This window comes from Bradysia coprophila, unplaced genomic scaffold, assembly GCF_014529535.1.
Source record: "Bradysia coprophila strain Holo2 unplaced genomic scaffold, BU_Bcop_v1 contig_87, whole genome shotgun sequence".
In the NCBI taxonomy this organism is placed as follows: Eukaryota; Metazoa; Arthropoda; class Insecta; order Diptera; family Sciaridae; genus Bradysia; species Bradysia coprophila.
In genome coordinates, this window is record NW_023504014.1 from 1128963 (window position 1) to 1142599 (window position 13637).

Consider the following 13637-nt stretch of genomic DNA (forward strand, 5'->3'; position numbering starts at 1 on the left):
TTCTGTTAATTGAATTATTTTGCCAGACAATCGAGCGGCAATGCTATTTTAACAATTACGTTCTTACTTAACGCGTTGAAAGATTTTATTTGAAAATTTATAGCTGACAAGCATGCTAACTGCTAACATGACAACGCTTCCGTGAAACGAATAACGAAGATCTAATATAGCTCAAGTTGTTTTGATGACTCGAGACCACAATTTTATTGTAAATAGAAATAAAATCGGACTTTAAATCCATTTAAATTAAGGAAGTATTGGAAATTTATCACTGCTTCACACACTCGCATAACAAGCAGCGTATAACTGTGTAAATTATAGTCAAGAATTAGACGAATTAGAGATGATGCTATGCGCTCGGTAACATGCAATTCTAATGATATGAATTTTGTACAACACGCGTAAATCAATTAAATCAGGTAGTAGGCGGTGTGAAAATGGCTGGACGTAAAAACTTTTGCTCGTTGAATTTGTCTTAGTTTTTCAAGTTATTTCTTCGTTTTTGTGGTTTGTTTGATGTTAAAGTTGTTTACAATTGTGTACGACAGTTTTCGCGAGCGATTGTTGTTTTTCCCGAATGAAATTTCGACGGACGGAGACTTAGGCGGTGAAACGGGACGGTTACCAACATTTTTGCTCGACAAGTTGTTCAATGGAATTCATGGAACTCATGAATTTGAAGGAAATGCCGAGAAATAGAAGCCGAATACCAATGCGGAAACTAACAGGAGGGATATCGAACGGAGCTGTATCCAGGTCAAGCAGTGAAACTCGATGATGAACGAAGGCTCTGGTCCTGGCGTCAACGTGTTGCAAATACGGTTTGTACCGCGTAAATGATACTGAACTGATTCGCTCGGGACACAGTGCAGCGCGGTTTGGAGAAAACTCTGACTCCAGTTGACGCAGATACGGTTTGTATATGTTAACGGTTTTCGGTACGTGCGATGTAACTTGAAGAATGAATGGTTGATGCTTTCCAGTTACCATTCTCTGAATGTGTCGTATCTCACGGTTTTTCTTTGTGCATTTACACTTTTGATTTCGATGTGCCGTTATACCAGTTTTGGCAAACAGATGCTTAACGGATGGTCCTGTACGATTAGAAGCCTTATTCTTGTTTTCGCTCTTCGTACGTACACAAGTACAATTGGTTTGCAATTGTTCGTTGTTGCTCTAGACTTTCCGTGATGTTGAGCGCTTCGAGTTTCGGTCTGTTGTTGGTTTTAATTGTTGTCGACGTCTGTCAATTCAAAGTTATGATTCGTTAACCTTCAGTTTTTCTTTAGCGTTGCTTGAAGGGAACGTTTGCCTTGCTTGGAGAAACTGTTCTTTCCGTAACGTTTAAGGGCTTAGCAGCCTCTGAGTTTGAGCGTTTCTTGCTCGTTTCCTAAGAGGAGCGTATCCTCTACATGTAGGTGTCGTTGTTTACGTGGTGTGGCCAACACATGTGGAGCGTTTTACGAATCGTTGCGCGGTCTGTCGGAACAGCGAGTATTTCATTTGCTTCCAGTTTTTCTCGGATATTTGTTGACGGGAGCATTCTCGTTTCTTTGGCTAGCGATAGTGTAAACGGCTTTATGTAAAAATTTGGGTGTGTTATCTTCTGCTAAAGATATCTGATCTTAATGTTATCTCTGTGGTATATAAGAAAATAGTAGACCAGAATGGTGTGCCCTACACTGATATCAATCAGAACACACATAAGGCTCGAAAGGTGGAAGTTGAGCAGGGAGAGTGAAGACGTTTTAATGCGTGCTTTGAATGTAATCAAGGAGAACGAAAAGGGAGGATTAGGGTCTGACTTACAATCAAATCAAACCAAAATCCTCACGTCCAATGTTCTCATGGGATCGCTCACAGGAGCACGTTTTGGTTACTCAAGTCAAGTCAAGTCAACACGCGTAAATCAATTAAATCGAGAAATATAGGTTTGTGTTATCGTACAGTTAGTTTCTCGGTATTTACGTGCAGGTATCTTATTATATGTCTGCATTTAGTACCAATTGATACATCTGCTATTGACCTGTCGACCAAACATCTAACAATCAACGAAGTCAGTGGAGATCCTAGATCTCATGAATATTTAGTTCAACGCATATCGTTAGCAATCTAGGGGGCGAATGCTTCTTCCATTTTATCAACGATTCCCGCGTCAACTCGCCTCGATCAGATATTTTATCTGTAATTTCTATTTCTTTACAACCCGTATGTAAATTGAATAATTAAATAAAATGTTTTTAATCAATTAAAAAAAAAAAAACAATCAGAATCAGTCAGACTCAAAATTGTAGAATTTATTGGATAGAAATAAGGTTATTATTTCACAGAGTGCTAAATAGTCTCTTTATAATTTTCTTTTTCCCTTAATTGTTTTTATACATTGGCACTGAGTGAAAATATTATAAAGAGACAAAGTGCACCCTCCCTTACTACAACAATATTTTAATGCTATAAAAAAAACAACGTCCAAATCGACTCATTTCACAACAGTTTGTAAAAGGAAGTAAGAAGCAGTCTCTTTAACAACAGTTTTTAAAGCAAGCAGTAATAGTTATTTGTGCCACCGATAGTTGCAATACGACGGATTTTCATATCGATAACTAGATTGAAATGTCCAATATTTCCACACCAGTTTGATGGGATATTTCAACACTCAAAGCAGTGTTGATATGGAATTTGTTTAATTGCAGAATCAGTAAACAAACTTCGTGTCAGGATGAACTTATGTTGAGTCAACGATAGAATTACGAACTCTATAATGTTGTAAACAACCGCACACTCTCTACATGAATGTAATGTTGAAGCATGACTATTTCTACCACGGCAAAGTAAAATAAACCAGGCAGGAGCGGTTCATTTTCGAAACGTCAAATAAGGGACCTAATACATGGGATGAAAATGAACTCAAATGAACACTGACATAAATTTAAAAATTTTATTCGCAAAATATCAAGGGCAACTAGATTATTCAGGTCCCTAGTCAAACAAGCGCTACTGCCTGGTTAACTTTACTCTGTCGTGTTTCTACTAACACTACCAAACGTTTTGAAACTTTGTGGAACTCGCATTTACTACTCTTCAATCGTAACACTACTCATACTAAAATTTGAATTGGTTAAATCATTGGTTTTACCATTTATCCTGTTGTGCAGCCAACAATGTGGTGCAGATGAGAGAAAACCAAAATGACAGCAATTCTTATAAAAAACGATTTATTTTTACGCACAGAATAGAATAAAAATAAAAAATCAGCGAAAATCTTACATTTAGTTTCCCTGCATTACACTCAGATGAACACGCTTCAATCGGTTATTCGTACCGTCCGGAAAATTCTAAATTTACGGTTCGACATTAGAACTCGTTTCAATTCTTAATCTAAACAACAAACTTACCTCGGAACAATATTATCAAGACCACGGACGCAAATAAAACTCGATATGAAACGAACTCAACCGATTCTGGCCGTTGATGGTCCAAATTATTCAAGATTAAATTTAAGCTCAAAATTTCTTCTCGATAACCAGCACCGCGTAGTAAGTGTCTAGCAACCGAAAACCAAGGTTCTCAACCTTGCCCAAAAAGTTACGTTTAACATCCGACGTACTAGATCGTTTCTGAATTCAGTGTTGTTCACCCAATTCAGCGCTGCTCCACATTGTGTTGCACAAGAGATTATAAACTGAGAACACGTAGGGGATAATGCTGGAGCAATATTTTTTTACAAATTTTTGATTTTTATAAATTTATTTGGAGTTATTCCTCGACACCCTTAGCACTTTCCGGTAAAGTTGACAAGTCACAATAACCGGCAACGTGTTAAATCGTTGTTATCTATACTAGCCGTTTTTAAAAGGTTAACTGTTACGTCAAGTAAGAAACAAATTTGAAATTTCGCGCTAAAATTGAATAGTTTTTACATACTGGCAAAGATGACACCACCTTCATGAACGAAACGAACGAAAGATGGTATAATGAATGAAATGAATGAATGAGATAATTCATTGTAATGACATGTATCATCCCTACCCTACTCACAGCCATATTGCATTTCAAAATATAATACAACGGACGTTGAAATCAGCTGCAAACTGAAGAAAAACGAACTTTTTGTCGAACTTTTCTCACGTAAGAGTGTTTGTTTTAACGAAAAATAATGTCACGCCAAACAAATGCCAACGATTACCTGTTCGGAAGACGTGAAACGGGTCTAATGCAAACGAAATACATTACAAGAGGGTAAGTCCATCCAGCCAACGATTTTTTTTTAGATTTTCTTTTTAAACAAATTTGTGATCGATCAGCGCTGCTGCCTTCAGATCAACATCACCCAACAGTTCCAGCAGCTCAGATTCATGTGAAGACAGCTTTGATCAAATATACAAAGCGTTGAAAAATTCAGGCGCTCCGTCTGCCGATACAACCACAATACAACGAGAAGTAGATTCGATGGCGCAGTCATCTGACTCCGGCAATAATAAAATTGACCAAGAAGAATGCGACGAATTGGACGAATTGTTCAAAAATATCGATCTGAAAGACACGACCGACAAAATACCAAGTGAATGGCTCGAAGACAACGAACATCCGTTGCCAGACAATGTCGGCCTGTCAACCGTGTACGAAGGTAGCGAATCAAAGTATTGTTCCGTCAAATCCGTCAACTCATCAACGATTTCCAAGGATTCCGCCAATTTCGATCTGTCAGCGGACAGCCTGATCAATTTAGTGAAACCGAGCGAAAATTCCAAGGACAGTTTGGATAGGTCGTATGTGACCAGCAACAATGTTCTACCGATCGAACTCAACGATACACTTGAAGACGTGGAATATGTTTGGGACGAGAAAAATCGCTACCTGCTGAAGCCAGTGTCGAAAACGGCGAAAATCAATCCAACCAACGAACCGGAATACTTTAGCGCCGATTCGTCAGTAATACTGATCGATTCCAGTCCGGATACTAGTTTTGTGACCGCGCAAAACGAGGTGAAATTGATCGACGTCAAGGATATCAAAATTGAAACTTTGAGCGTCAAATCGTCACTGTCGTACTGTACTTTGACATCCGTGGATTCCCATCAAACCACTTCATCAGCATGTACCGTATCGAGCACTCATTTGAGTTTCACAACTGCGAAAAACGATTTCAAATTAATTGACACCGACGACATCAAATCGGAATATTCTGGCGACAAAACCTCCACCACTTCAGATGGTAAAACGAATTCTTGGTCCACTCTTGATTCGAGCGCTAACGCTTCCACCGCACCGATGATCGACGAAAATGACAGCTTGTTCACGGGCAGAAATAAATTGAAGTCCAGTGAATGCAATGACGATGTCACGTCAGAAACATCTGGCGATGGTCAAATGTTTACGTGCATCACATACCCGAAAACGGCATCTTTCTTCGAGGACGATGATGACAAAACGGTCGACAGTGACATTGGCAAATCAAGTGAATATTTTACAGCAGCTGCAACGAATGATTCGACTACATCAACCAATCGACTAGGCGTATCTGCGGCCAGGTTCGGGAACTTTGATTAAATGCTTTGTTCAGGTTGTCCTCTTATGCTCACCACAATTTACTCCAATTTTCAGATACAACACCCTCGATGATGTACCGTCATTCTCGACTGACTCTACCGTTTCCAGCGTCTGTCACTCGAACGCTCCGCAGAATGATTCAACAGAATCAGGAAAATACTTTAACGACTCGTTGGATCGCATTGAGTATATGATGAAAAAGGGACGCGAACTCCAACAGAAGACATGTGACAAACCGTCAGCAGCTCGTTCTGTCAACTCACCAGTCTCCCAATACCGAGTTCCAACTCCAAAAGCATTGACCAGTTCGTCCCAGAAACGTATGCTAACCGGACCGAAATCTCCTGCGGTTAAAGCGAAACCGTTCGTCAATTCGGCAAAGAAACTAATTCAACCATCACCATCACAAGCTGTAACACCGTCTACACGGATTTTAAAGCCATTCAACCGCGCTCAATCTGCTAAAAGCCAACCAACGGAACGTAAGCTGACTCCTTCGCGAGCATCCCCGATTAGTTCGCCGGCATTCAAGAAACCCAATTTCCCGACATCCGGCTCGACAAAGGATCCAACTCAGAGTCGTTTACCCATATCGAAGAACTTCAACCACATCGTCAGTCCGATCGGAGCGTACATCAAAAACATCGCGGCTCCACCGCTGTTGGCAAACGTTAAACCAACTTCGGATTTTTTCGACTCCAGCTATTGCAACAAAATGTCAAAAGAATTGGATCAATCGGTCATGAGCGATGCCGGTGCGAGCAAACCGTCCAAACTTGTTTCATCGCTGCCAGTAAAGTTTTTCACCTCGTCGCAACAGCAGCGTGTCATTGATGAGAAAATCCAGAAAATCCCGGGCGGTGTGAAATTGAATCGCATTATCGGTCAAATGCCGTCGGTCATCTCGCACCAAGGACGAATTCATTCGGGTAATCCAGTGAAACGAATTGTACCGACCGATGATAGTTTTGCTAATGTGTCTGTTATGTCGGGTGATATAAGCGTTCAAGTTGTTAGAGACGTAAAACGGCAATGAACAGTCGGTAGATTTATGTTGGTCGTTGTAATGTAAGGCAAAAGAAATAAAAATTGTTTCTTTGACGAATGAAATTGCTCGTTTTCGTACATAAACATGTCAGTTAACAATTCCACCCAGAAGTGGTCTCCACAGTATGTCGATGGTATCACAGCCGATTGGCCGAATCTGCTATTTTCTTCGATCTTAGCCACATTTTCAAGGGATGGATGGAAAATCGTTTAATTCATTAGAAAATGTTCGGAATAGGTTCCGACTGAAAGATCGATTAGAATGTGCTCCTAAATAATGCCCTGAACCTCAACCTTTTTTACAGAGAGACATTCAGAAGAACCAAATTGTTGCTGAAGAACAAACGATTGGATTAATAATTCGTATGAAGACTCTCCATCTGGGCCGCAATTGTCAATGAATTTCGAAATGAAGACCAACCAATGAAAACATCGAACATTGAATTTAGTTATGGGTAGGCTTCGCTCCTTCGTCATTTTTCTTTCATTTTACCTTCTTTTTACGACATTTGGTCTTCTGATGTCAACCCTGACCGTGCACATTGGTCGTTTAACAGCTGCTGTTCATGCTGCTCTTTATCAGTCAAAAAACCCTTAACGGGTAAATGTGACGCAAGTCCTTTATCTTACTTACAAAATAACTGATATCGCTGAGAGTGACGCATTCATTGTGACGCAAATTTCTTGTTGTAAAATTTTCTTTCACAAATTTTTTGAGTCATTTTTTTGTTGATAAAACTTTTGCGTACGACGCGACGCACAATGCGTCACCCTAAGCGATATCAGTTATTTCGTAAGTAAGATAAAGGACTTGCGTCACACTTACCCTTTAAGGGTTTTTTGACTGATATCACCACTTTTGTAAGTATGTCATTTCGACAACATCAAGAAACCTTATGGAAATTAAAAAATTCTAGAGAAATCAATCTGAATCCCAAAATCTAGAAACCAATCTTGGAACCTCACTTATATCGATAAGAACCCAAATTCATCGAAAAATCCGATGGAAGTTAGGAAGTGCCAGAGGAATCATCTGTTATCTCAAAATTTAGGAACCAACCTTGGAACACCTCACTCATGTCGAATATAACCCGAATCCATCAAAAAAAATCCGATGGAAGTTAGGAAGTACCAGAGGAATCATCTGTTATTCCAAAAATTTATAGAACCAACCTTGAAACGCTTCACTTATGTCGAATATAACTAAATCCATCAAAAAATCCGATGGAAGTTAGGAAGTGCCAGAGGAATCATCTATCATCCCAAAATTTAGGAACCAACCTTGGAACACCTCACTTATGTCGAATATAACCCGAATCCATCAAAAAAATCCGATGGAAGTTAGGTAGTGCCAGAGGAATCATCTATCATCCCAAAATTTGGGAACCAACCTTGGAACACCTCACTCATGTCGAAAATAACCAAAATCCATCAAAAAATCCGATGGAAGTTAGGTAGTGCCAGAGGAATCATCTATCATCCCAAAATTTAGTAACCAATCTGGGAAAAACTCACTAATGTCGACAACTGCTCAAATCCAACAAAAAAACCGATGGAAGTTAGGTAGTGCCAGAGGAATCGTCTATCATCCCAAAATTTAGGAACCAACCTTGGAACATCTCACTCATGTCGAAAATAACCAAAATCCATCAAAAAATCCGATGGAAGTTAGGTAGTGCCAGAGGAATCATCTATCATCCCAAAATTTAGGAACCAATCTGGGAAAAACTCGCTAATGTCGACAACTGCTCAAATCCAACAAAAAAACCGATGGAAGTTAGGTAGTGCCAGAGGAATCGTCTATCATCCCAAAATTTAGGAACCAACCTTGGAACATCTCACTCATGTCGAAAATAACCCAAATCCATCAAAAAAACCGATGGAAGTTAGGTAGTGCCAGAGGAATCACTTGTAATCCCAAAATTTAGGAACCGATCTAGTGGAAGTTAATACTTAATGATCCCAACAATTCCCTACAAGAAATACATCCCAAAACAACACACACCATTCACCACATTACCATCCATATCATGCAACAAAATATGTTCTTATTTTTGGGCCAATATTAGCCTACAACCAAAATTTCAGGAAAATCTATAGAAACGTTTAGGAGTTGCACTTTTCTATAGGAACTAACTCACTAACTAACGTATAGAAAATTTGATTTATCTGGAAATTCGAAATTTTGCTTATTTTCATACAAACATCAATATTTCGAAGTTGGATGCATCTATGATGAAATATGGACACTTAAACATTTCAACTTCTTTTTCATCGCATATGTATCCAAACCACATTAGTCTCTATTTGGCTCAAAAGCACATAAAATTACCTTTCAAATGATACCCCACACGACCATGTACATTTTGTGTACCTCGAGAAATTTCAGTAAGAACAGAGTACGTCTTCGGTTAAAAACTTTATCTGCACATATTTCAGTGTGGATGAATTCTAAACCCAATAAGACCCTATTCGGCTCAATAGTACATGTGATTACCTTTCTAATGACACCCCACACGACCCTGTACGGCTCGTGTAACTGGAGCAATTTTTGTAAGAAAATTGCAACTTTTCGGTTTTTGCTCACCTTTGACCAGCCACACAAACTTCGAAGAATTTTTTTGAAAGTGGTTTTGGCCACTAGGGTCGAAGTCCTTTCTAGGCACATATAAAAAATTCCAATAGAAAATGCGTCCGATTTCGGTAGGCTGTTTTTCAAAAGAATCCCTCACAACTGAAACAGGCACAGACACAACAGATGTATAAATTTTGGGATGAGAGATGATTCCTCTGGCACTTCCTAACTTCCATCGGATTTTTCGATGGATCTGGGATGTTTTCGATATAAGTGAGGTGTTACGAGGTTGGTTCCTAAATTTTGGGATGAGAGATGATTCCTCTGCCACTTCCTAACTTCCATGAGTTTTTTCGATATATTTGGGCTGTTTTCCATATAAGTGAGGTGTTACGAGGTTGGTTCCTTACTTTTGGGATGAGAGACGATTCCTCTGGCACTTTCTAACTTCCATCGAATTTTTCATTATATTTGGGTTGTTTTCGATATAAGTGAGGTGTTCCGAGGTTGGTTCCTAAATTTTGGGATGATAGACGATTCCTCTGGCACTTCCTAACTTCCATGAGTTTTTTCGATATATTTGGGCTGTTTTCCATATAAGTGAGGTGTTACGAGGTTGGTTCCTAAATTTTGGGATGAGAGACGATTCCTCTGGCACTTTCTAACTTCCATGAGTTTTTTCGATGGATCTGAGCTGTTTTCCATATAAGTGAGGTGTTACGAAGTTGGTTCCTAAATTTTGGGATGAGAGACGATTCCTCTGGCACTTCATAGCTTCCATCGAATTTTTCGTTATATTTGGGTTGTTTTCGATATAAGTAAGGTGTTCCGAGGTTGGTTCCTAAATTTTGGGATGAGAGACGATTCCTCTGGCACTTTCTAACTTCCATGAGTTTTTTCGATGGATCTGGGCTGTTTTCCATACAAGTGAGGTGTTACGAAGTTGGTTCCTAAATTTTGGGATGAGAGACGATTCCTCTGGGACTTCATAGCTTCCATCGAATTTTTCGTTATATTTGGGTTGTTTTCGATATAAGTAAGGTGTTACGAGGTTGGTTCCTAAATTTTGGGATGAGAGACGATTCCTCTGGCACTTCATAGCTTCCATCGAATTTTTCGTTATATTTGGGTTGTTTTCCATATAAGTGAGGTTTTCCGAGGTTGGTTCCTAAATTTTGGGATGAGAGACGATTCCTCTGGCACTTCCTAACTTCCATGAGTTTTTTCGATGGATCTAGGCTGTTTTCCATAAAAGTGAGGTGTTCCGATGTTGGTTCCTAAATTTTGGGATGAGAGATGATTCCTCTGGCACTTGCGTCACACTTTCACCCTTTAGGGTTTTTTGGCGGTTCATACAACTGAAACAGGCACAGACACAACAGTTGGATCTGTCGGGACTTAACGAATCAACATAATTTTACGACGAACCACCACGTTACCTTTTTCGTTCGCGCTGTACTTCCAGACTGCTCTGCGTTCGGTTTTTGCCGATGTGGTGATATTTCATGCACTGGTGAAACATCTGAAAATCACAATTTGTGAACATGTTGGCAGCTCCAGTGCTCGAAATGAACAAACCTCTGTTGCAACGAGTATTCATGTGCTTGTGCTTGAATAGATCGCGTTTCAGCCAAAATGATTGCTTGCAAATGTAACACTCGTATTGCTGTTCATCTGCAAGTACAAATCGAAAATGTCTTGAAATTTTTACGGTTTCTGCTGAGAGTGAGAAAAGCATCAGGTAACAGTTATGAATGTTCATATGAGCGATCAAAATAGTTATTTACGTATCGATTGAGTAGGCCGAAAGAGTTACGTATTAAGCTTTGTATGCTTACTAAGAGGACCGAAAGTAAAGAAAGGTCAATTCAAGGGGCGAAAGCGAATTGACCTTTCTTTACTTTCGGTCCTCCTAGCAAGCATACAAAACTTAATATGTAACTCTTTCGGCCTACTCAATCGATACGTAAATAACTATTGAACGCTTGCCACACACTGGACAGACATAAGGTCTTCACTCTTAACGTGTAAACAGCGGGCCAACTAGATTAATTTCGTCAACATTTCGATCGAATTGTTCGGAATAAAAGCTTACCCGGTGGAGTATTCTCCACGTACGTTGTTATGCCATCATCATCATCACTATTTTTCTCCTCATCATCAACATGCTCATTCCGATTGGATGAGTGAATCTGAATTTAGAGACTTAAGTTAATCAAATGATCCGAGACCGTGATCTCATCGTAAAAATCGAAATGTTTTCGGTCCCATGTTTGAGCACAAACTCTTTTGCCAGCGCATCCACATTTGCAAAGGTCATGGAATCGAACTTTTCATTTTTAAGCAAGCAAAACAGAATGTGTCCACCATGCAACCTTACTCCTTTTTCTCTATCCAAAACCATTTTAGCAGGGCCGGTCGTCAAAACACATAAAATAAAACGATTTTTTATATTGCAGGCCAAATGCACCTGCAGGACCTGCAGCTTCTGCCAAAAATCGATTTTGTACTGTTAATACATGTGTCAAATAATATAAGTATCAAGTCATCAAATGGCGTATATTGCGTTCGTACCAGATTTCTAACCCATTGCAGTGCGATGGTCATGTTGGTTGAGTGGTGTCCCTCATTATGTAATGTACAATTTACTTACTGGACAGACCGTACTGATTCAGTTCTCGTATCAATTTCATGACGAAATAGGTCTTAATTTTCCGTTATTATTTCCACTAGAAATGAGTTCGTTTGAGGTGGCGCAATGCAAATCCGTATGTGCTCCGGCTAGAACAAATTTGAACGTTTGGCCATACCTATCCGTTTACTTTCATTGCCTTGCACCACTGCAATTAGAGACAGCAATGCATTGAAACACGGCAGAGTAAAAGTAACCCAGGCAGGAGCGCTTGTTTGACTAGGGACCTGAATAATCTAGTAGGCCTATGTTTTTTGCGAATTGAATTTTTCAACTTATGTCAGTGTTCATTTGACGTTTCCATAATGAACCGCTCCTGCCAGGTTTACTTTTACTCTGCCGTGATTGAAATATACGTAAAGCTACTTCAATGTTCGGAAATGTTGAGGCGATTCCGTGCTTCTTGATTCAATCTCTTTGGAACAAGCACTTGAGCCTTCGCAACTTTTTCCTTGCGTTTCGACAAATCTTTCGTTAGTTGCCTGATTAAGATTTCCCATCGTTTTGTTGTTGGAGCGAAGAACGTACAAATGTTTTGTACAAACAGATGTTTCTTCAGCTCCATGTTCCAACACCAAATTCTGCGAATGACCACCGCTAGGGACGTATTTGACAAATGGATTTAATGCTATGATTCTTGCTTGGAGCCCCTGGTATACGCCAGACATATTTTTTGCGTTGTCGTATGAATGACCACGACAGTCGAGAATGATGATGCCAGAATCTTTCAGAAATTGTATGAGAGCATAGGTTTGTTCCAAGTAACTGTAAGCACGAACTTTGACAACCCGAACAACGACAATTTCATCCATAGCAACGTCGCTTACGTGATATTTCATACAAATCGACCAACGTCGCCTACGCGATTTACACAGAGGTATTATTGAGGTTATGGTTATATGGATGAAATTTGACAATTCATATGGCCTTGGAACAAACCTATTAACCATAACCTTTCCCTTATGGCCAACATTTTCTAGGAAAGACAAAAAACGTTCAACAACGGCTCCTTCTGCATTAACATAACGAATGACGATTGTCAGCTGATCGATATGAGCCACATCAGGTGTTGAGTCCACAATTAACGAAAAATATTTGCAATTTCGGATCTCTTGCAGAATTTTGGTCTTCAGATCAGCGGCCAAAATTTCTACAAATTTTACAAATAGTTGATGAAGTGTTTCTCCGTCCTTTGTTGCCATATTTCTCGAGATGTGACTTTAACAATGGACCATATTCGGCGATAAGCTCAAGCACTCCTAAATAGTTGTCGTGACCAGGGTCTCCCGCGCGTTCATTTTTTCCTCTAGAAGGCAAACTAGACCAGCCACAAATCGAATAGCAGATGCAATACGATGTAAAATCACTTTCCAGTATTTCTGCTGCGGAAATTTTTTTATTTTTATTTTTTTTAAGGTATTTCAGGTTTTAGGTATTTAGGGTGATCAAATATATATCACTCTAAATACCTAAAACCTAAAATACCTTAAAAAAAATAAAAATAAAAAAAATCCACAAAAATCATTTGCGTTTTCAAAAATTTCGCGCACAATAAAAATCCATATCACCCTCATTCATTTGTTGTCATTGTAAAAACGGCGGATGTAAGGAACGAATCCGACGTTTAAAAATCGGTCAACTTATGCCTGGTATAGAGCCTTTGTTGTAACTCAAGCAGTCGTTGATCAAGCGTACACAAAGGAAGTCGTTGGTCAAGCATAACTCAAGAAGTCGTTGGTCAAGCGTACACTCAAGAAGTCGTTGGTCAAGCAT

The 13637-nt window shown here is 39.4% G+C and overlaps 2 protein-coding genes and 1 long non-coding RNA gene across 3 annotated transcripts in view; 1 reads left to right on the forward strand and 2 right to left on the reverse strand.

The window, feature by feature from the left end:
• The window catches only part of LOC119084618, a 16027-nt gene extending 6671 nt beyond the window's left edge, over window positions 1–9356 (reverse strand). The window contains exons 1-2 of the long non-coding RNA XR_005089099.1: window positions 9345–9356; window positions 7999–8002 (exon numbers count right to left, since the gene is read on the reverse strand). This is a non-coding gene — a long non-coding RNA (uncharacterized LOC119084618). The remainder of the gene's footprint in view (window positions 1–7998; window positions 8003–9344) is intronic.
• The window catches only part of LOC119084616, a 25268-nt gene extending 13618 nt beyond the window's left edge, over window positions 1–11650 (reverse strand). Inside the window, exons 1-4 of the mRNA XM_037194684.1 lie at window positions 11553–11650; window positions 11268–11364; window positions 10751–10846; window positions 10612–10694 (exon numbers count right to left, since the gene is read on the reverse strand). Of these exons, the coding sequence (XP_037050579.1) occupies window positions 10612–10694; window positions 10751–10846; window positions 11268–11364; window positions 11553–11576 (300 nt within the window). The 5' untranslated portion in view covers window positions 11577–11650. The remainder of the gene's footprint in view (window positions 1–10611; window positions 10695–10750; window positions 10847–11267; window positions 11365–11552) is intronic.
• Window positions 4037–6660, forward strand: LOC119084611. The gene is made up of 3 exons (XM_037194677.1): window positions 4037–4239; window positions 4305–5531; window positions 5605–6660. The coding sequence occupies exons 1-3, from the start codon at window positions 4157–4159 to the stop codon at window positions 6584–6586; spliced, it is 2292 nt and encodes a 763-aa protein (XP_037050572.1). The 5' UTR covers window positions 4037–4156; the 3' UTR covers window positions 6587–6660.
• Window positions 11651–13637: the final 1987 nt, after the last annotated feature.